Source organism: Entamoeba histolytica, genomic scaffold, assembly GCF_000208925.1.
Source record: "Entamoeba histolytica HM-1:IMSS scf_1104750519029 genomic scaffold, whole genome shotgun sequence".
NCBI lineage: Eukaryota > Evosea > Mastigamoebida > Endamoebidae > Entamoeba > Entamoeba histolytica.
In genome coordinates this window covers 12313-34433 of record NW_001914936.1, presented here as the reverse complement: position 1 = coordinate 34433, position 22121 = coordinate 12313, and the positions used below count along the sequence as shown (strand labels likewise).

Sequence of the window (22121 nt, the reverse complement as noted above, 5' to 3'; positions counted from 1 at the left end):
TCTATTAATTCCATCAACACTGCATCAAAGTCATTTCCTCCTACATTCTTATCTCCTCCAACAGACACAGTACTAATATCTTTCCCTTGTAATTTACAACAACAAATGTCTAATGTTCCTCCTCCAAAGTCTATTACAACAACTTTAGAGTCATTACTAAGAACGTCATTATGAGTTCTCTTATATTCTACAAGAGCAGCTACTGGTTCATTAACAAGTGTAACATTTTCAATTCCTGCTAATTTACAAGCAGCTAAAGTAGCATTTCTTTTTTTATCATCAAATTCTGTAGGAACTGTAACAACAATATTACCAATTTCTGTATTATCCAATTTTGATTTAGCCATAAGAATAAGATTTTTTAATACCATTCCTGATATTTCTTCTGGTTCAAATATTTCATCTTTTTGCTTAAAAGGATTATATACCTCCATACATGCCTTTCCATTGTTATTTCCTATTACTGTAAATGGCCAATGCTTTTTATCTTCATCACTTATATCAGATATGTCACTTCCTATAATTCTTTTAGAATCATACAAAACACATTCACCAAAAATTTCATTCTTTGCTCCATTCCCAATAATAACCCCACTATTTTCCATTTGAGCAAAACTTACCCATGATGGTATTTGTTTATTACCTCCTTCATCATTAATAGTACAATCAGTTTTATTCAAAGGATTATAATAAGCTATAGAAGAAAAAGTTGTACCAAAATCAATTCCTACAAACACAAGTGTTTTATCACTCATATTTTAATGAATGTCTTAATCAATTCAATTTTTCATTTTAATAGCGTTGCCATGTCAAACGTCATTTAATTGAATGATTTTTAATGATTAAAAACATTTTTTTTTGTTAAATGAAAAATAAAATGATATATAAAACAAGATTGTTTAAATTAATGAAGAAATAACATCATTTCCCAGTTCATTATAAACTAAACCACCCATCAAAAGTAATTGAGCAATGTGATAAGTAGTAATAATTGCCATGGTACTAAATAAAGTCTTGTGAACAAAAGTGTGATAAGCTAAAAATGCATCACTAATATCAAAAAAGAGATATCCAATTGCAGTCATCCAAGCAGATAATAAATTCCAGTTTTGTCCAGTAATTGAACCTAAAGTAGCAAAAGCACAAAAAGAACCACCAGTTAAACCACAAGAATAAACATGGACAGGAAGAGTAAATAATTTTTGAGTTTTAGTTTTTGCACCTTGCATTAAAGGAATTGAAGAAATACAACCGATTAATAAAATAAGGAAAGAAGGGAGAGTGATTCCAGGGTATAGTGTTAATGAATAACAAATAATATTACAAATATGACACATTAAAAATGATACTAAACCACAAGCAAACCATTGAAGACCATCCATTAATAATAATAAATCTCCTAAAAATGAGAAGAAAAGACCTATACAAAACAATGTCACATGAGTATTTAAATCAATTGATGTCATAACAAATATTAATAATAATAAACAAAACGTTGGTTTAGTAATTACTCTTAATGAATCAACTTTTTTAAAATAAGATACCCAACACAATAAAACATCAATTATAATACTTATAAATAAAACCCATTGTAACATTGTTTCTTCTTATTTGATTTATTTCTAAGTTCAATATTTTACTTATTTTACTTTTCTTTTTATTTGTTCTTGAACATTCTTTTAAAACATAAAAAAAAAGAATAAAACTTAAAAAATAATGGAATATAAAAAGCAATATTTAAAATGGTTGAGAAAAGAATGATGTTGGTAATTGTCCTGACTCACTCCAATTGTAAAAAACAGAGAGAATTATTGCAATGTTATCATCTGATAATTTCTTTTTGTAAATATTTGGATATCGAATATCATTATTTAAATATAATTTTGTTATTGATATACATTCTTCTGCATGAGTAACATCCATAAAATAAGCAAAAACAAAGAAAAGACCTTCTAAGAATGATACTCTTAAATTTACAAAACCATCTATTCTAGATAGATAATTTTTATAGTCATTGATTAGTTCAATTATTTGAGGTGGTTGTAAACAAGTAGAAAATACAAATAATGCTACTCGTTCAGTTGAGTCATTATTTGTTTGTGGTAAAATTTGATTAAAAGTTCCTTGATAAGTTTGAAACGTTGTTTGTTGTGGTTGTTGATTAGGAAAGTCTGATTGTCCCGTAATATTAAATTGGTTTATAGAATTTGATAAAGGAGAATTTGAAGAAATAACTTTATGAGGTTGAATAGTATTTGATTTAACTTTACTTGATTTCTTTTCTCTTGCTTGAATACTAAATGGTACAGTTACAATTTTTTCATCAGCTAATGTAATAACGATTTGTAATTTCTTTTTGTGATGATCCCTTGAAGAAGAACAATTTGTTTTACAATGATCAAATATATACATTTCTGTTTTATCATCGGAAACTGTTGGTTGGTATGAAGCTCCTGATGAACTTCCAATTTCAATTATTTGTTTTCCACTACATTGAGCACATGTTGCAAATTCTTCTTCTTCTCCTTCTTTTTTACATTTTAATGCAGCAACAGCTTGAAATACTTGTTCATAAGTTAATCCTTTATTTTCTCTCCAAGTTGAACTCATTGTAAGAATTAAAGAAAATGGACGATATCTAAAGACTTTAGCAGTTGATAATCTAATTTCTGGTGGTTTACAATTTACAGAAGAAATAGAGGTTTGTTGAGTTGATGGTTTAGTTTCTGTTTTAATTTCAAGTGGGCGTTTTGTAGCGATGTATTCGTCTGCATTTGGAAAAGCAGACCAGAGTTTTTGAGTAATTAATAATTCATGTCTAAGATCTTCACGTTTTTGTAAAAGTATTTTATTTTGGTGTTGATAATAACTATAAGCAGACCCATAAGATGGAAAATATTGATTTGCTTGAGATTCTCCTCGATTAACTACTTCTTTACTCATTTTGTTATTGGTTTAGTTGAATTTTAGTTCAGTACCGTCCCTTTTTTTCACTCTTTTTCTTTTCCTTTCATCTTTGAAATACCATTTTATAATTATATTTTTTAGTATAAATATTATTATTTATAGTTATGAAGAGTTGAATATTTTTTATAATTAGATGTATAATTGAAATACCTTATGTAAAAAACAATAAAAACAATAAAAATAAATATTTTGTTATTAAAAAATAAAAACTTCAAGAAAGAAAATAAAAAAGAAGAACTTTAAATAATTAAGAAAAAAGAGAAAAGAGATGAGTATGACTCTTGGAAAGAAAAGATTAAGAGAATATGGTAATAATAATAAATTACCACAAATTAATCCCAGAACACAGTGCAATCTTAAAAAGTTACGATTAGAACGATTAAAAGATATCTTATTAATTCAAAGAGACTTTATTGAAAACCAAGAACAAATAAAACCAAAAGAAGAATTAGAAAAAGATTCAAGACAAAAAGTTGAAGAACTTAGAGGAAGTCCATTAGAAGTTAGTAAATTACATGAAATGATTGATGATCATCATGCTATTATTTCTAGTGGAAATACAATGCAATATTGTGTTCCAGTTCTTTCTATTGTAGATAGAGAATTATTAGAACCAGGAGTACAAGTTCTTACTCATAACCATAATAAAGCTATTGTTGGAGTCTTACAAAATGATGAAGATCCTCATGTTTCTGTAATGAAAGTAGATAAAGCACCATTAGAAAGTTATGCAGATGTTGGTGGTTTAGAAAAACAAATTCAAGAAATTAAAGAAGCAGTTGAACTTCCATTAAGTCATCCAGAATTATATGAAGAAATTGGTATTAAACCACCAAAAGGAGTAATTCTTTATGGACCACCGGGAACAGGAAAAACATTATTGGCTAAAGCTGTTGCAAATGAAACTTCAGCAACATTTTTACGTATTGTTGGGTCAGAGTTAATCCAAAAATATCTTGGAGATGGACCTAAATTAGTAAGAGAATTGTTCCAAGCAGCTAAAGACAGTGCCCCATCTATTGTTTTTATTGATGAAATTGATGCTGTTGGTACTAAACGTTATGATGCTCATTCAGGAGGAGAAAAAGAAATTCAAAGAACAATGTTAGAATTATTAAATCAACTTGATGGATTTGATACTCGAGGAGAAGTAAAAGTTATTATTGCCACAAATAGAATTGAGTCATTAGATTCAGCACTTATCAGACCAGGAAGAATTGATAGAAAGATTGAATTTCCATTACCAGATATCAAAACTAAAAGAAAAATCTTTGAGATTCATACATCTAAAATGACATTAGAAGAAGGTGTTGATATGGAAGAATTTGTTATGTCAAAAGATGATTTATCTGGAGCTGATATTAAAGCAATTTGTACTGAGGCTGGTTTATTAGCACTAAGAGAAAGAAGAATGAAAGTTAATCAAGAAGACTTTAAGAAAGCAAAAGAAAAAGTCATGTATAGAAAGAAAGAAGGAGTTCCAGATGGATTATATCTTTAAGAATAGAAAAAAAGTCAAAATTTTTTTTATTATAAATTTTGTTTATAAATTAGTTTTGAGAAAAAAAAAAGAAAACTAAAAAATAAGGAAAAGACAAATAAAAAAGAATTAAAATGATACATTTAATAATAGTTGGAATACTTTTTTTAAATACTGTATTATCTAAACGTACAAAAATGAGTGCTAAAGAAATTTGGGGAGTAATGAAAAAAGCTGATGAAAGTATAGAAGCTACAGATAAATTTATAAATGAATTTTGGAAAGATATAAATCAAAGAAATATAAAACGAAAAGTCAAAGACATAAAAAGTTATCAAGACAGAAACAAAGAAAGAAAAAGTAAAGAAAAGTCAACGATTGTTCAATTAAATAAAAGAATAACAGAATTTCCATATTTTACGCCAATATTAAATGTTAGTTTATTTACTAGAAAACTAGATTTTTGTAATAAAAAAGCACCGATTACAGGATATTATATTCCAGTTATAATTCCACCAAATAAAATGCTTAGAGTATCAACATGTAATCATGATACAAATGTAAAAACATCTATTACTTTAATGTATAATCAAGAATGTCTTCAAACAACAACAAGAAATTGTAGAAGATGGAAAGGTTCTATTATTGAATATATTCCAAAAGGGAATAAACCAATTAATGCATTAATTCGTGTAGGTGCTAATTTAATAAAAAAAGGAACTGTAAGAATAACTGTTTATACTATTCCTATTACTTTAAAAAATAAAGCTAAACTTCAACATGGAAAAATTGCTTCAGGAAATGGAAAACAAATTCATTTAATTTCAAATGTTAATAAAACTGAAATTCTTCCTTTAATTCATTCATCAAATAAAAGTCACTTAAATTCTCCAAATCATTTAGAAATTAATAATAATTCTTTCAATTTAAAAAAATCTGTTAGATTAAATTCTTCTTTTAATCAAAGTTCTATTGAGAAAATTAACAAACAATTGGAAAAATTTACTGTTGGATTTAAAATATTTATTGGAATGTTTATTGGTATTGCAGTTGTTATAGTTGCAATTATTGTTATTGGTTCATTCATTAAATCAAAAAATGATCATTTTCAATCTCATTAAAATGATAAATGTCATTTATTTTCGTTTTTTTTTTTTTTCATTTTATTTTTAGTCTTAAAAAAAGAACTTAAAAATATTATTTTTCTTTATGAAGAGTGAACAAGAAATTCGTCAGGATGAATTAGTATTTATTCGAAACCGTATTGAAACTGCTAAACAAATGCATGGAATTATTGAAAGTAAAGAAATTATTCAACAAAAAGAAATTTCAGCGGATGTAGTAATTTTGTTTGATAGTATTTTTGAACAACAATATGTTTTATTAAATCAATTTAATCATCCACAAACAAAAATATGTCTTGTTTATTGTGGAAACCAAATGCAAATTACACAATTTAATCCATACGAAAAGGCACTAAAAGCTCTTCGTTGTCTTTCTAAAAGACGACATGAAAATTCTTTTATTTCATTAGGGAAAGTTTTTATTGAATTACTAAATATTATAAAATGGAATGGTATTCAAAAGCATATTATTCTAGTATTAAATAAACAACATTCGATTGAAAATGAATTACCAATGTCTTGTTGTTCTTACATTAATACAAATTTGAAAGAAGTTTCAATTTCAATTCAATTAACGTTACCATCTTTATATGAACAAGTTATTCAATTACAACAAAAATGTTTTAAAAATTCAAAACTTATTCTTCAACATGATATTCTTTATCCAAAAAAACCAAAAAGTAATAAAGAAGAATCAGTTAGTGGATATATAATTGAAGTACCAAAAGAATATTGGGAAGAAGCACATTTTGATAATACATCGAGTCCTATTTTTTATACAGTTCATAGAGTTAATGTAAAAAGAAAAATTGAATGTAGTAGATGGAGTGAAGACCAAAGACTTGCTGAATATGATTGCTTTTTTGATGGATTAGAAGGAAAATTAATGAAAGAAATGAATGAAGAAAGAAGAGAATTAGCTATTTATTTTGAAGAGATTCTTCAAAGAAGTTGGGCATGTTATATGGGAGACAAATTTAATAAACAAGTAAGTGATGAACATAATACTAAAACAATAAAAATACTTCCAAGAAGATTATTCATTCAAAGTGATACGAATGAATTATTTAAAAATGATAATTGGAATTATCCAAAAGAAGAAATAATAAAACGATTACAAGGAAAAGAAATATTTTATATTGAACATAAAGCAAAAGGAAAAAAAATATTTAAAGGAAACTCATGTAAAGAAAGTCTTACATTAGAATGTTTTATGCATTGGAATTATTATGAAAGTAAAGAAAATGGAATTGTTATTATTGATAAAGGAAGATATCATTCTAAAAGTAACCAATATGAAATAGAAGAATGTCATATTGTTCATAATAATTTATTAAAATTCTTCTTTATTGAATCTTCTATTAAAGAACGTACTTTTACATTCTTTTCTCAACACCATTGTAATATTCATTGTAAAAGAATGAAACTGATTAGAAATAAAGATCAACCATTAACAGAAAATGAAATGTTTGAAACAGTTATGAATCTCAATCAAAAATAAAATAACTAATTGAGTTAGTTAATTTTTTAATTGTTCTATTCTATTTATAATTTCATCTATTTTCATTCGTTCTTTTGGTTCTAAATTCCAACTGTGAGTAATAATATCATATTGTTCATCAGTAATTAATTCTGTTTGTTCTAATCTTAATCCTTTTGTGACAAATGTTGCTATATCCCATGGGTAACGAAATCTTGATTTATCTTGATAAACAATCTTCCAATTCCATACTTCATACATTGTAATTGCAAATGAATAAATATCTGCTGGCATTTTATAATAATTTTTATTAAGTATTTCTGGTGCCATATATGCAGGAGTTCCTATTCCTTTAGTAAATGTCATATTTGTCATCATCATATTAATGTTTCTTGAACTTCCAAAATCAGTTAGTTTACAGTTAATTGAAATATTATCATCAATTGATACAATAAGAATATTATCTGGTTTAATATCTCGATGAAGAATGTTATTTTGATGAAGATATGAAATTCCTTTTGCTGCATCTAAAAGAAATTTATTTAATTTATAAGTTTCGAATCTTTCTTTATGTTTTATTAAATACTTTAATGAACCATATTTTGCATATTCTGTTACTATAGATATTTTATTTGGAATAAATACTGCTCCATAAAAATGAATGATATATTCATTTCTGAATTTATCTAACATAGCTACTTCATCATAAAATTCTTCTAGTTGTTTTAAACAATCTTCACATGTTATTTGTTTCATTTTTTTAATTGCTACTTGATTTCCTCTAAACATTCCAAGATAAACTATTCCAAATGATCCTTCTCCCAATTTATTTTCTATTATTAATTCATCTGGATCTAAATGAGTTGATAATACTGTTGAAAATTTTATTTTAATTGGATATTCAATTTGTTTTCCTTTTTTAAGATTTACAGCAAGAAGAATCATTGTTTCATTTATAGTACATGTACAATGTGGTATAACTATAATTTGAATTTCAATTGCTTTTCCTTTTTTAATTATTGCCATAGGAGGTTCTATTTTAATATCATATTTATCACTTTGGTCTTTTAAAAATAATTGAACTTTTAATGTTTTAGTTTTTAAATTACCTATACAAATAATATCTCTTGTTTCTTGTTCTATTGGTAATTCTGATAAATTATTTTCATCAAACATAAAATTAATTTGATTTTTATTTATAGATAATCCAGAGGTTTGATCAATAACCATAAATTTAATATTTGTTGTTTTTATATCAAATATTGTAAATTCTTCTTCTTCTTTCTTTGATTTTGAACATTTGTAAATAATAATTGAACTGACTATTATACTCAAAAGAATTATTAATAATATAAATGTTATTATTATTACTGGAAGTCCTACAACTAAAAAATAATTTAATTTATAATTACAATATGTTCCATTTGATGAAACTTCATGATTTCCAAGACAATATGAACATCTTGAATGTTCAGCTGAAAAACAATAATCAATTTCTGAATAAAGAATACATTTTCCTTCTACTAATACAAATTTATTTTTACAACTATCACATTGTTCTATTTTTGAACAATATTGACAATGTTCTGAACATTTACCACAACGAGTTTTATTTATGAAATATCCATTTTCACATTTTGTACATCCATTTACATTAGAAGAAAGACAATGTTCAATTGTAGTATTACGATAACATTGATTATCAATGTCTTTAAAATATCCTTTATCTCCATTACATTCAATACAAGAATCTTCATTAGTACATATTTTACATCCTTTATAACAATGAAAACAAGTTAAATTTGATACAAAATATCCATTTTTACATATAGCACATCCATATGAATTATGAAGATAATAAAGACATCCAAGAGATGAATCACCTAATGAATAACATTTTGAAGTTGAGTCATTAACCTTCATTCCAAATTCACAATCAACACATTGTTTAGAATTATTAATACATCTTCTACAATTATTATCACAAGAAGAACAAATTCCATCTTTCAAATAATATCCAGTCATACAACGAAGACATCCATAAGGAGATGAAATAGAACAATGTGTATCCATAGTTTTATTAAGACAAACCCATTTTCTGTTATTATTTTTTGTTAATTTATATTCAGATTTACATAATAAACAATTACCATTTATTGAATACTTACATGAATCAGAATAAATACATTTATTTGATTCTGTTTTCATTCCAAAAGAATAACCAACTTCACAACGTTTACAAAGACTTGTTTCTTTTTGAACAAATGAACAATGTGCATCAGTTATTAAATTGCAACTTCCATTTATAAGAACACTTTCTTCATCACATTGAGAACATATTTCATTATTTGTTCCATAATAACATTTGATACAATGGGGTAATGAACATTTATGACATTTAGAATTTAATAAATAATATCCATTTAAACATTGATTACAAAACGTTGTTCCAGAAATACATGGTGATAAAATATCGCATGTTCCAGTAGTAATATCTGGCATAACTAATCCTGAAGAATAACTTAAACAATGAGTTGAAGTTATAGAACATTCAGAACATGTTGAATCACATTTAGAACAAATAGGAGGATTTTGATTATTTAAATAATAATTATATTTACATTGAACACATCTTCCTTGTTTTACAATTAAACAATTATCTAATTGAATAGAAGATGAATAATATGGAATACATTCTTGTTCAGAAGAAGATTGTTTTATATAAAATGAACAATTATTTGTTTTTTCATTAGAAGAACATTGTCCATCAAGTGTTAGAGAATTTTTACATCCTTCACAACCAATATTTAAATTAGAATTAATTGAAATACAATTTATATTATTTAAATATTTATAACAATAACCAGACCTAAGAACATAACCATTATCACAATCAATACAAAAAGAATTATTAACAAAAACATCACAATTAGATGGTCCTTTAATACATTCAGATGTTGAGTCTTTAATACAAGGAATACATCTTCCATCTATTAAAGTATATTCTTTTTCACATTCAATACATTCCATTTCAGAATTACAACCTAAACACCATTGATGTAATGATTGACAATCTTTACATGAATATGTTAAAGGATCATATTTATAACCTTCAATACATGAAAAACATTTAACTTCTGTTTGAGAACAAGTAGAACAACCTTTCATATTTTCACATGGATAACATGTAGAATTTAAATAATTTCCTTTTTTACATGTTGTACATCCAGATAATGAACATTCTATACAATTAGTAAATATATCAGGACATTGAATACATTCATTTTCATTAAGAAGTGTTGTTGGTGAAATACAATCAGAACATGTACCATTTTGATAACATGAAGTACAATTAGAAATAATTGAATTACATTCAACACAATTAGTTGTACTTAATATATTATTTGATTTACACTGAATACATCCTGATATTGTACATTCAATACAACTACCAAATATATTACAAGAATTACACTTTCCATTATCTAAATAATATCCTTTTTCACATTTTAAACAACTATAACTATCTACTGAACAACTTTCACATCCAATTAAATCACATTCAATACATTTTCCTTCATATAATGTTAATCCTTCTTCACAAACTTTACACTGTAATGAATCAATACAATTAATACAATTAGAACCACATAAAGAACATAAAGAACTTGAATTGAGAAAATAATATTCTTCACACTCTTCACAAGTATTTGAAATAACAGAAGAACAATGAAAATCAGAATAAAAAAAGCAACTTCCATTTATTAATAAATAATTTAGTTCACATTGAATACAAGTTTCATTAATATTTTGTTGACAATTAGGAATTCTAATACATTGACCATCAAATAAATAATATCCTGATTCACATGAATAACAATACTTATAACTAGATAAACGACTTGGTACTACATTTTCACAACTAGTACATCCTTCTAATCCAGTACATAACCCACAACTATTTCCTAATGAATAATAATTTTTTTCACATACAGAACATATATAATCATTTCCTTCTTTTCTTGAATCCATACATTTTTCTATAAGATGAAATGGAGAAACACAAATATTTGAATATAAATAATATCCTTCTTCACATCTTTTACAATTAGCAAAATATTCTAAAGTACAATGTGAACTTGATAATGAATAATAATGACCATCATATTTAATAGAATTAAAAAAATATGAATTATGACATCTTCTACATTCACCAAATACTTCACAATAACCATCTGCACATTCAGTACATGTTCCATTGATTGCTTTTTGACACAATGAACCTTCCAATTCTAAAATATTATTTTTGTTTTATAATAATTTATAACAAAAAATTTTTTATAAATAATTCAAAAACAAACCAACACAATTTCCATTATCAAGATATTTATCTCCTTCACAATCAACACATTTCAACTCACTTGAAACACCAGTTGGTCCACATTCTTTAATATTTACTTCACTAATAACAAATGAAATAATAATAATAAGAATAATAATATTCATTTTCTTCTGTTTAAAAAAAATAAGTTCTTCTATGAATAACACAATGAAATTATTTAAAAAATATATAAATAGAATCGTATTGTATTTTGCTTGAAATTCTTCTTTCTTAACCATTTTTTTTTTCAATAAATTTAAAAAACAAAAAATAAAAATAGTTTTCTATTTTTATTTTAGGGTTTCGAAGATATAAAGAGAACTGAAAAAGAAACAAAAAAAAACAATCATCCAAGTATGGATAGAAGAGTTAGCTTTTTTATCTTCTTATCGGATGAAAGAAGATAAAGAGAAAATCTTACAAGAATGATATAATTTTTGGAATAATTTTCTCTTTAATAATAAGATAATAGAAATATAATGAATTGATAGAGTCTTTTATTAAAAACATTTTCCTTTCTTATAACATTTTTTAAAATATACAAAAATCTATTCAACAGAATTATAAAAAAGAAAAGTCTTTTGGACGTTAAATGAATTTTTGTTCAGTGAAACCCAAAAAGAAATGAACTTCTTAAATAACAAATTTAAATTTAACAAATAAAATGAGTGTACCTAAAGGAAATAATAATCAAGAAGTATATCTTGAACCTGTAAGTCCTACAGGACCACTATCACCATCATTTAAAAAGAGAGGTCGTACATTTTCACAAACAAGAAATGCATCTTTTGATAAAAAGTCAAGTCCATTATTTTTAAATGAAGGATTAAATGAAAATGAATCACCAAGAAGAAGAAATACTATTAAAAAATTAACTGATGTTATTAAAATATCACCTGTATTAAAAAGAAATGAAATTGAACCAATTTCACTTCAAGAAACAATTCCAATACCATTAATGGATTTAGCACATGAAATGATTGAAGAAAAAGATTTTAATGAAACATTAATGGAAGAAGATGTTTTAATTCTTTTAAATAAAATAATTCCTAAAGCAGATTTTTGGAAACAAACTAAAGGTGAAAAAGAATTAAAAACAAAATTTGGACAAGTTGTTTTAAAATGTTATAAACATAGTATTTTCTTTTTTGAAGATGAAACAAGATGTAGTAAAGTTAAAATTCCATTTGATGAACAAGATATAGTAAATTGTAGAATTTGTGTTCATGCAATGGAAATCACTCATTGTGAATTACTTCGTTGTTTTATTAAAATACTTAAAAAAATAAAAGATGTTAATGAAAATAATATTCAAATTATTTGTAAAATTATGATTTCAGGTGGATTTATGAGAACATTTGGAGTTGATTTATTTATTAAATTAGGTACTTTTCTTGAACTATGTAAACAAAAAGAAAGTGATGTATTCGATTTACAGTCAAGAGAACCTTTCTATACTTTAGAAGGAAGGTCATTAATTATTACTCACTGTAGTAATGAAGTTATGTTACAAATGATTTTTTCAAGAATTCAACAAATTGGTCAATTTATGGAGGATTATATTGCATTTACTCCTTATATTTGTGATTTTCAAACTACTTTTGAAAATTTTATTAAAATTCTTGATGGAATTGAAAAAGATTCTAAAAACATTAATGTTTCTAAAGATTGGATGATTTTCGGTATTAGTAGATTTGAAAAAATGATTATTTGTTGGATTAATATTATGGGAAATGCTATTCGTGAAGAATGCTCTTATTTATTTAATAGAATCAATGCTGTGATTCAAAGAAGTTCTTTATTAACTACTAAATTTAAAAAAGAATTACCTTTATTATTAAAACAATATTCTCAACCTCGTACAAGTTTATCCAAATTATCTCCTTATGATATTAAACATGTAAATCAATTATTTGATGAAAAAAGAATGAGTATTGTTAGAACTAAAAATACTCTTAAAAATGTTAAAGAGATTAATGAAACTATTGATTCTATCAAATATTATTTTAGCTCAATGAAAACTTCTTTTTTTACTCAACAATTAATTATTTTTGATCAAGAAGTTCTTTCTCAAGTAATGAAATATGATCTTTATCTTCATAATGAAGAAGGAACATTAGAAAGATATATTAAAGCGATGAGATGTATTGAAGACATTTTTATTGATATCACTTGTAATGAATCAACTAAAAAAAGTATTAAAAAATCTATTAAAATAGCTAAAGAATGTTTTGAGGAGAGTGACTTTAATATGTCATATTTAGTATTCTCTTGTTTATCCACTTCTTTTTCTCAATGTTCTGAACTTTGGAATGTTTGTTTTTATTCTGTTTTATAAAAGACTGTATATTTAGAAATTTTGTTGATTCTAATTCTATAGAAAATTGAGAAAAAACATATTCAAACATTTGAAAAACTTCAAGAAATATATTCTATTAGTAGAAATTTTAATAATTATCGTATTAGTTTTGAAAATAAGGCATTTCCTAAAATCCCAATTTTATCTCTTTGGATGCATGATATTGTTAATATTAATGAACAAGATACTTTTACAGATCCTCAAAAACGTTATTTAAATCTTGCTAAAATGAGGAGTCTATCTTCAATATTGAAATTACTTCATTACTCTCAAACAATTAAATATGAATTTCACAAAGATCAAAGATGTGTTATGACATTAATGAAGCTTAGTGATTATTAACTTGATATGATTTTTTATTGTACTGTACGTTTTAATTTTATAAACAAATGAAGTACTATAATAACAAAGACTATTATCAATACATACCTTTATTAAGTTTTTAATTCTAATACATATTAAAGATTCATAGAAACTATAACCCACAGTCTCTCTCTATTATTTATAACTTATGACTCTTTATACACTTTGTTATAACCTATTACAAGAAAAGTTAAAGAGAATATAGGTGAATGTAAATTATTCTTTATGTTTTTACTTTTTATCAATAAAATCTATTTTGTCTCAATGATAAAATGTATTTTTTTATTAAACCAATTTTCAGAGATAGTATATAATTCCATTCTATTCAAATGATCATTAATAGCATTACAATTTGTTTTTATTATTTTCTTTACAACCAATAGTCATCAACCACCAAATTAAAACAAGTTAAATATTTTTATGAAATTACTTATTTCACTTAAATACAACTATCATGTTTAAATTAAATAGATGGTACAACTATCATGATTTATTACAATATTAATGAAATTATATTAAATAAAAATTATTCTTATATTATTATCATTTCATTTTCATCATTTTAATACATTTGTTATTGATGTTAATAATGTTGAATTATCTCATCAATGTAATGGTAGTCATCAGTTTGTTAATATAGTTATGAAAAGAATAGAATAATTATGTATTATTCAATGTCTTAATGAATAAATGATAATATCAATTGTTATAAACAACAATGAAAAAATACAGAAGAATAATGTAGTATATACCAATAATATTCATGTAAAAATTGAGATATATCTACAATGAATGAGAAAGAAATACAACCAATATTCATAAAATAAGGCATTTTGACATATTCATATTCAAATATTTAAAAGACATTAACAAAAGAAATAAGTTTAATGTACAAGTATGATAATGAAGAAATGAACAATACATAAACTATAAAATGAGAGCTGTTAATAAAATGGATTGGAAATGAAGAAGATACTTGATGAAATGAATGAAAATATAATAACACAAAACGATGAAATATTCAACTACAATGAAATAATCAAAATAGAATATATTTAAATTATAAAGGAACAAGAAAAAGAATTGAATAACAAAACATCAACAATATTATGATATAAAATAATATTTAATGCAATAAAATGAATTATTTAGAATGAATATTTCAATTCTCTTTCAATTACAAAACAATTATTGTTGAATTACAATTTATTCAATGACATTTGTGATATGAATGATAATACCTCATTTAAATTACATTATGAAAATGAATATATTATTTTAATATTATTCAAATCATCAAATATAATATAATTTCTGAACATTTCAAATGACAATATTTGTATTTAATTGTATATATAAATTACAATGAAAATTGTTTGAATTAATAGGTAATATTATTTTCTTCTTTTGTTAAATTAACTAAAACAAATGAAATAAATATAATTGATTTATCACATAATTATTCAATATTTCATAAATCAAAACACTTATTGTATTAAGATTTGTTTCATTTTATATCTTCTCTATTTCTTCATTCATTCTATTGAATTAATTGTTTATTATTAAATATTTTCATTCTTTCTTCATTTAAGTCATTCAAAATATAACAAATAATATATTCAATACCTGTATCATTGACACTAATTCACATTGAAATGTATTTTTACTTTCTTATCATCAAATTTGTATGTATTAGATAATTTATTGTAACATAAATGTTATTTTTGTTCATTTGGCTTATTTCATTCTTCAATAAATTTATATTTCATTTCTTTATTTGTAAAATGGTTATATTTGATGAGAATGTGTTTTACCATTTCTTCAATGAATATACTTTACACTAAAAGAATATTAATTGTTTTTGTTTTAAAGATACAGCTCAATGAAATTTTAATATTTTATAGTATTTTAACAACCGCACTTCAACAAAAAAAGTATCAAAAACATCCAAATAGAAAAACTTTGAATAAAATTTTTAATAAGACGATTGAAACAATTTCATTATAAGACTTTACCTTATTAATTAAGGATTTAAGTTTTAATGATTGCAGTTCATTTTCCAATGCAGGAAATATAACAAATTTTTATGTCATGGTTATTGTGTAATAACAATGTGTATTATAAAGAAATGCAAACAAGACATAGAAAAACAATGCCACACAATAAAAAAAAAAGAAATGACAATAGCAATAAATAGCATAACAATAGTAATAATAATGATAGATGAAATACAAAGGAAAAAGGGGTTAGAAGATGAAAAACACAAAGAAAAAAAAATAAGAAATAATTAAGAAAAAAATAAGAATGAAGAAATAAAATAAACTAAAAAATAAAATTTAGATAGTATGAGTGAAGAAAACATAATAGAAAGTGAAAAATTATTCAATAACAATGTAATTGAACGGCAACCGCTAATAAATAGAAACGAACAACAATTACAACAAGTTGCTATTTCTGTTCCATCTAATGTAGAAGAAGATATGATAAGAGATTATGAAGAACCAAATTTTAGTAATATAGAAGATTACTATAGTGTTATAGGAGTTAATAAAAATGCGTCAGAAAATGAAATTAATAAAGCATACCGTAAACTAGCGTTAAAATATCATCCTGATAAAACAAGAGATCCAAATGCAGAAGATAAAGTTTGATAAAAGTTTAATTAAATTATAACACAAAGAAGAGTAGACTTTTAATAAATTAGTTTAATATAATTAATACAGCTTATAATGTGCTTCATGATGAAAAAAAAAGAAAGTTATATGATATATTTGGAACATCAGGATTAGCAATTGCAGAAGTTGTTAAAAAAGTGAAACCATTTATTCAATGTGGATTATTTTTATTAGACTTTATATTAATAATATTAAGTATTGTATTTTGTTTATGGATTGTACTACTTATAGTAAAATTAGAATTAAATACAGAGTGGAGCTTTTCTGCTGTTAATGTTCCTATTGATATTTTATATTTTTTGTCATTCCCTTATTATTCAAAAAGATTATCTAAACTTCTTGGTGGGACTGGACATATTATAAATTGGATTGGATTTATTTTATTCTTTGTTAGAGTTGATAAAGACAATGAAGACAGTAATTATTTTGTTTGGTTAATTCCTTATTTTATTGGAGTTGTATTACAATGGATTGCAAGTATTATTGATGATTGTTTTTCTGCTGAAATTACAAATGAAAATGGTGAAACTGTTCAAGTTAAAAGAAGTACTAAAACTATTATATTAAACTTTATGTTAAATACATTAACTTCAGCCCTTTCAATTATTTTTATTACTTCCATTGGATTAGCAGGTAATGACCCACAACATGATTGTTTAACCGTTATGATAGTTGGTATTTTCTATTTTGTAATGAGTTGTGTCTATTCTTCTTTCAAAGACTTTAACTTTACTATTATTTCTTTTATTTTCAATTGTGTCTCTACTATATTTTTGATTTGTCAATTGGTATTATTGACTTTAGATATTGGTGTTAGACATTCATATAGTTATTCTATTGCACTTATTCCATTAATTTTAGTTGGAGCTATTTCATTATTATTCAGCATAGCATTAGGACCTTTCATGTGTTGTTTCTTAGTGCCTTTGTTGAATTTATTCGAAATTGACTAGTATTTTACTCTTTTTTTTTTTTTGAAACGCATCATCTACTTTTTGATTTACCATTTGTCTCTTTCTTTTGTTAAAAACATAAGTGCTGATGAGAGTTTTTTGAAGATTTTTACTTGAATAAATAACAAATGTGATAATTAACTAGGTACATCAAAAAATTAAAGAATGTAATAGAAAATGCTAAAAAAGAAACCAATAACTAGGAAAAACCATAGTTGAAAACTTAAATTAGATAAATATCGAAAGTAAATGAACAAAAGAGTCATTTTCGAAGAAAATAAAATACAAAGAAATTATTTAAATTCCAGCAATCATTTCCTTTTTTTTAGAATTTTAATAAATAAAAATAGAAAGTTCTAAAATTAATTTGTGGGGTTGTTGGTTTGAAAATAGAAAAAGTATTTTAAGTCATATTCTGAAAGATTGGAAAAAAATAAAACCATTTTTCGAGTGAATATTTTGTATTACTATCAGACATTTGAGGAAGAATTATTAAAAAAATTACTTACAGATGACAAATTTCTCAAAATTTTTTTTTTTTAAACAATCAAATTCAAAAACCTTTCCTTTTTCTTTTCGTTTGAACTTAACAGAGAATTAAAACTCTTTCTCACAAGATATTAAAGCATTTATCTTAAAATTCATTATTCAAATATTTATTATGCAACCAACATTATCCAAACTTGTTGAATTACCTAATTGTCCTCATTACCATACAAAATTCCCTCTTGTTACTCTTTCTGAAACTTTTGTTGAAGGAAGTTTTAATAAAAGGTCATCCTCTCCTAGTGAAGATAAAGTAAATTACATTTCAGAATATAAACCAAAACGTTCTATATCTTCTGAACCATTTACTCGTCAAAGATTAACAAAAAAGAATTTATGTTCTCATGGGTTTGGATTTCTTTCAAATGAAGATAAAGAAGAGAGAGTTTATTACTGGATAGAAACAATTAAAGACTCAAGTCTTTATCCAGCTCCTTATTTTTTATAATTTGTTGTGTATACCATTTAAATTTTCATGTAACTTTAATTCTTCACTCTGTTATTTTTTAATTTGATTTTTTATGTTTTTTTTTTGTGTTATTCTTCATTAAAGTAATTTCTTAACAAAAGATTATATTTTTTGAATTGTCTTAGCGTTAGTTCCTTTCCTTCTTTTTGATTGAGAAATATTGAATCTTTTTTTTTAATTCTATCTCTTCTTTTTTCTAAATTTATTTTCGCTTCTTTTATTTTTGAAAAATAGGAAATAAATAAATTCTTATTGAGTCTTATGCTTGACTCTTCTTTTGTTTATTCTCCAGGTTTTTGTGTTCTAAATTAATCAAAGAGAAAGTCATTTATTCTTTATTTTTACATTCATACTGATTTAATAATCGTATTATTTTGGATATATTATTTAGTACATTTCAATTCTTCTCAAATATTACACTAAAAAAGAATTGAATTTGGTTTATTAAAGAAATTATTGTTAGTCTTAAAGAGAAAATGAACAATACCTAATAAAAAAAGTTAATTAAATGTAAATGTCTTTGTCAGTGTATAGAATCTTATCTATTTATTTAAGTTAAAGTGGATAATAAAAAAGTATGTCTTTAATTAATTTTAGACTACTTGAATGATGATAATTTATTAAAGATTAACTGAACCAAAATTGGAATAGATTTAAATAAAACCATTTAAAGTAATAATGATATTTTTAGCTTTTTTTCATCAAATTTATGAATATGTTGTCTTGAATACCATCCATTTTTTTTATTATAAAATATTTGAATATTCTCACGTTTAATAATAAAAATGGTTAAATAAATTATTTTCATTATATTCACTTAAAATTGTGTTTGGTTTGTTTTTTAAGTAATTCATTAATTATTTTTAGTGATACCTTTAGAAAAATATAATTTGTATGAGAAGAATAAAACTTACCCAAAAACCTCAATACTTTTTTTTAATTGTAAATTGTAATAACATAACAATATTTCCATTCATCTTTTGTTATGTTCTATACCTTTAGAACATGTTTTTCTTTAACCTAATACAAATCAATCATCTATTAAAAAATTAACAATTCAGTTTTAAAAACGTACATTGTAAATAACTCACAAAATAAAGACAGCAATTTTTTATATTTAATTATCAGTATTTTTCTTAATCTATAAAAAAATACACAAATTCATCAGGAAATATAGACAAAAAAAATAATTCAAAAACATATAAAAATATATCGAATGAAATTTCAATGTAAATTTAAATTGTAAATTCTTATTAAATCTATTTTTGGTATAGATATTGACTTTAATATTTGTTGTGTTATTATTCAATTCTTCTACTTAATGTAAAAAAAGATAAATAGTATTTATCTTTTATATTCTATTTAATACTCAACGGGGTTTTCATGAATTTATTAAGTCATGTGATGGGTTAAAAGTAAGTTTATTAACAATTACAAAGTAGTTTATTAAAAATAATAATAACTAATTTCTATTACTTGAGAACTATACAAAAAAATATAGTCAATGGTTTTACTTTCACAAATAACATCACATCCCATAGGTTTAACATTATTATTTGATAAAATTAATTTGATTGAATATCTACTTTTTATTTTTTTTTTTAAAGTATGTGATATTTAATTAATTTGTAAAAATGCGAATAATATTATTTATTATTGTTGTGAAACTATATTATAACTCTATAAACAACTTCTTAAACATATATCAATTATATTCATTTCATAAAATTTAAATAAAAAATATGAATATGACCAAATAAGAACATTATATTCAATTGGATTATCTCTTTTAATGAAATGAATGTAACTTATTTAATTTATTAATTATTTGAAAAAAAAAAGAATAGCTTTTATAGTTTGACTGTTTTTTTAATGGTATAAATCAAATGAAGTTGTTTATTTTTGAGATTAAGAAATATTATTCAAAAAGTAATTGTAATGTTCTAAAAATGATTAATAAATATGTTTAAACTTATTTAAATGAACAACTAACTTAATAACAATTCAATTTTATCATTAATTTTATTGTTTCAATAAATCTTTTGAGTAATAACACATGACGTATTTTAAGAATAATTTAACATTAATTAATAAAAATAAGAATAAAACATTGAATAACAAATTTATGTTAGAATAGAAACATTTAGCTTTAATACTATTTAATTTGAAATTATATTATATTTATTATTCATTAATTAACATTAAAAATAAAAACATAAGGAGAAAGTTAAATATAAATATGAAGTTACAAACCAATTTTTTTTAATGTTTTTGATGAGAGTTATTAAAAAAAGAGGATAATATTATGAATGTTTTCAAAATAAAAAGACAAAATTAAATAAAAAACAAGAAACTGAAAAAAAAAAGAAGAAGAAGTAAAATAATAAAAAAAAATTTTAAAATAAGAAAAAAATAAATTTTAAAAATGAATATTTGAAGGAGTAAATGCCCAGTCACAAATGTCACGATAAGTTTTTCTTTCATCCATAGTTGACCATTGATTAGGAGAATTAATTAAAATAATATGTTCATCTTTTTTAAATTGAATAAAAATTGAATCAAGAGAAGTATTTAATTTATTTATTTGAGAATTAAGAGAAGAGATAGGAAGAGGAGAAGTTTGCATAAAATTCTTTTTCAAGTTTTTCTTTTATTTTTGGATTATTCAATTGAAAAGAAAAAACTAGAAATATTCAAAACTGAAAAAATAATGGAAGAAGAGTCTGTTAATTTATCATCTGAAACAGAGTTTTCATCATTTCAAAGTAATACAATAGAACAACCAATAACAACAAATGAAAGTAAACATGAAGAAATTATTACAAAACCAATAAATGAATTTACAGAATCAGATAAAATACTTATTGAAGAAGTAAAAGAAATAGAAGAAAAAGGAGGTATTATTACACCACAATTAGTAAGATCAATATTAGAAGATTTAAATTATAATCAACCAAATATTGTTAAATATATTTCAAGTGTTGGACTTAAACAAATATCAGCATATCCATATTTAAATATACTTTCAGATGAAGAATCAATAAAAGAAATTAATTTTATTAAAAAACAAGTACATGGAATTGAACTTCAATATATTTTTTTAACAGAAGAAATTGGAGTTCAATTATATCATAGAAAACAATTTAATTGTTTTTGTTTAAATAAAAAACCACAGTTATTTGGAAGAACATCACATTTATCAAATATTTATTGTTGTTGTTCAGGTGATGGTTTTATGTTAACACCAATATTTGCAATTAATGGAAATAATTATTCAAAAATAAATGAAGAATTATATAAAACATCTGCATTTTTTGTTAAAAC

The 22121-nt window shown here is 23.5% G+C and overlaps 10 protein-coding genes across 10 annotated transcripts in view, besides 1 other annotated feature; 6 read left to right on the top strand and 4 right to left on the bottom strand.

The window, feature by feature from the left end:
- EHI_180380 (heat shock protein 70, putative) overlaps positions 1-755 on the bottom strand; it is a gene marked incomplete at both ends in the record, with an annotated part of 1681 nt that extends 926 nt beyond the window's left edge. Inside the window, one exon of the mRNA XM_001913697.1 lies at positions 19-755. Coding sequence (XP_001913732.1) covers positions 19-755 — 737 coding nt within the window. The remainder of the gene's footprint in view (positions 1-18) is intronic.
- Positions 756-899: 144 nt separating this feature from the next.
- Positions 900-1598, bottom strand: EHI_180370 (uncharacterized protein; the record flags this gene model as incomplete). Its single annotated transcript, XM_648743.1, has 1 exon — positions 900-1598. The coding sequence occupies one exon, from the start codon at positions 1596-1598 to the stop codon at positions 900-902; it is 699 nt and encodes a 232-aa protein (XP_653835.1).
- A 139-nt stretch (positions 1599-1737) lies between these two features.
- Positions 1738-2943, bottom strand: EHI_180360 (uncharacterized protein; the record flags this gene model as incomplete). The annotated part of the gene is made up of 1 exon (XM_648742.1): positions 1738-2943. The coding sequence occupies one exon, from the start codon at positions 2941-2943 to the stop codon at positions 1738-1740; it is 1206 nt and encodes a 401-aa protein (XP_653834.1).
- Positions 2944-3235: 292 nt separating this feature from the next.
- On the top strand, positions 3236-4468 carry EHI_180350 (26S protease regulatory subunit, putative; the record flags this gene model as incomplete). The annotated part of the gene is made up of 1 exon (XM_648741.1): positions 3236-4468. The coding sequence occupies one exon, from the start codon at positions 3236-3238 to the stop codon at positions 4466-4468; it is 1233 nt and encodes a 410-aa protein (XP_653833.1).
- Positions 4469-4644: 176 nt separating this feature from the next.
- EHI_180340 (uncharacterized protein) lies at positions 4645-5568 on the top strand (the record flags this gene model as incomplete). The annotated part of the gene is made up of 1 exon (XM_648740.2): positions 4645-5568. The coding sequence occupies one exon, from the start codon at positions 4645-4647 to the stop codon at positions 5566-5568; it is 924 nt and encodes a 307-aa protein (XP_653832.2).
- Positions 5569-5656: 88 nt separating this feature from the next.
- On the top strand, positions 5657-7072 carry EHI_180330 (uncharacterized protein; the record flags this gene model as incomplete). Its single annotated transcript, XM_648739.1, has 1 exon — positions 5657-7072. One exon carries the CDS (start codon positions 5657-5659, stop codon positions 7070-7072), a length of 1416 nt encoding a protein of 471 aa, XP_653831.1.
- Positions 7073-7090: 18 nt separating this feature from the next.
- Positions 7091-11557, bottom strand: EHI_180320 (tyrosine kinase, putative; the record flags this gene model as incomplete). Its single annotated transcript, XM_648738.1, has 2 exons — positions 7091-11343; positions 11413-11557. The coding sequence occupies 2 exons, from the start codon at positions 11555-11557 to the stop codon at positions 7091-7093; spliced, it is 4398 nt and encodes a 1465-aa protein (XP_653830.1).
- Positions 11558-12096: 539 nt separating this feature from the next.
- EHI_180310 (uncharacterized protein) lies at positions 12097-14133 on the top strand (the record flags this gene model as incomplete). Its single annotated transcript, XM_648737.1, has 2 exons — positions 12097-13746; positions 13813-14133. The coding sequence occupies 2 exons, from the start codon at positions 12097-12099 to the stop codon at positions 14131-14133; spliced, it is 1971 nt and encodes a 656-aa protein (XP_653829.1).
- Positions 14134-16203: 2070 nt separating this feature from the next.
- Positions 16204-16529: a repeat region.
- EHI_180300 (DnaJ domain containing protein) lies at positions 16500-17782 on the top strand (the record flags this gene model as incomplete). Its single annotated transcript, XM_648736.1, has 2 exons — positions 16500-16799; positions 16859-17782. The coding sequence occupies 2 exons, from the start codon at positions 16500-16502 to the stop codon at positions 17780-17782; spliced, it is 1224 nt and encodes a 407-aa protein (XP_653828.1).
- A 661-nt stretch (positions 17783-18443) lies between these two features.
- EHI_180290 (uncharacterized protein) lies at positions 18444-18776 on the top strand (the record flags this gene model as incomplete). Its single annotated transcript, XM_648735.1, has 1 exon — positions 18444-18776. One exon carries the CDS (start codon positions 18444-18446, stop codon positions 18774-18776), a length of 333 nt encoding a protein of 110 aa, XP_653827.1.
- Between the last annotated feature and the right edge of the window lie 3345 nt (positions 18777-22121).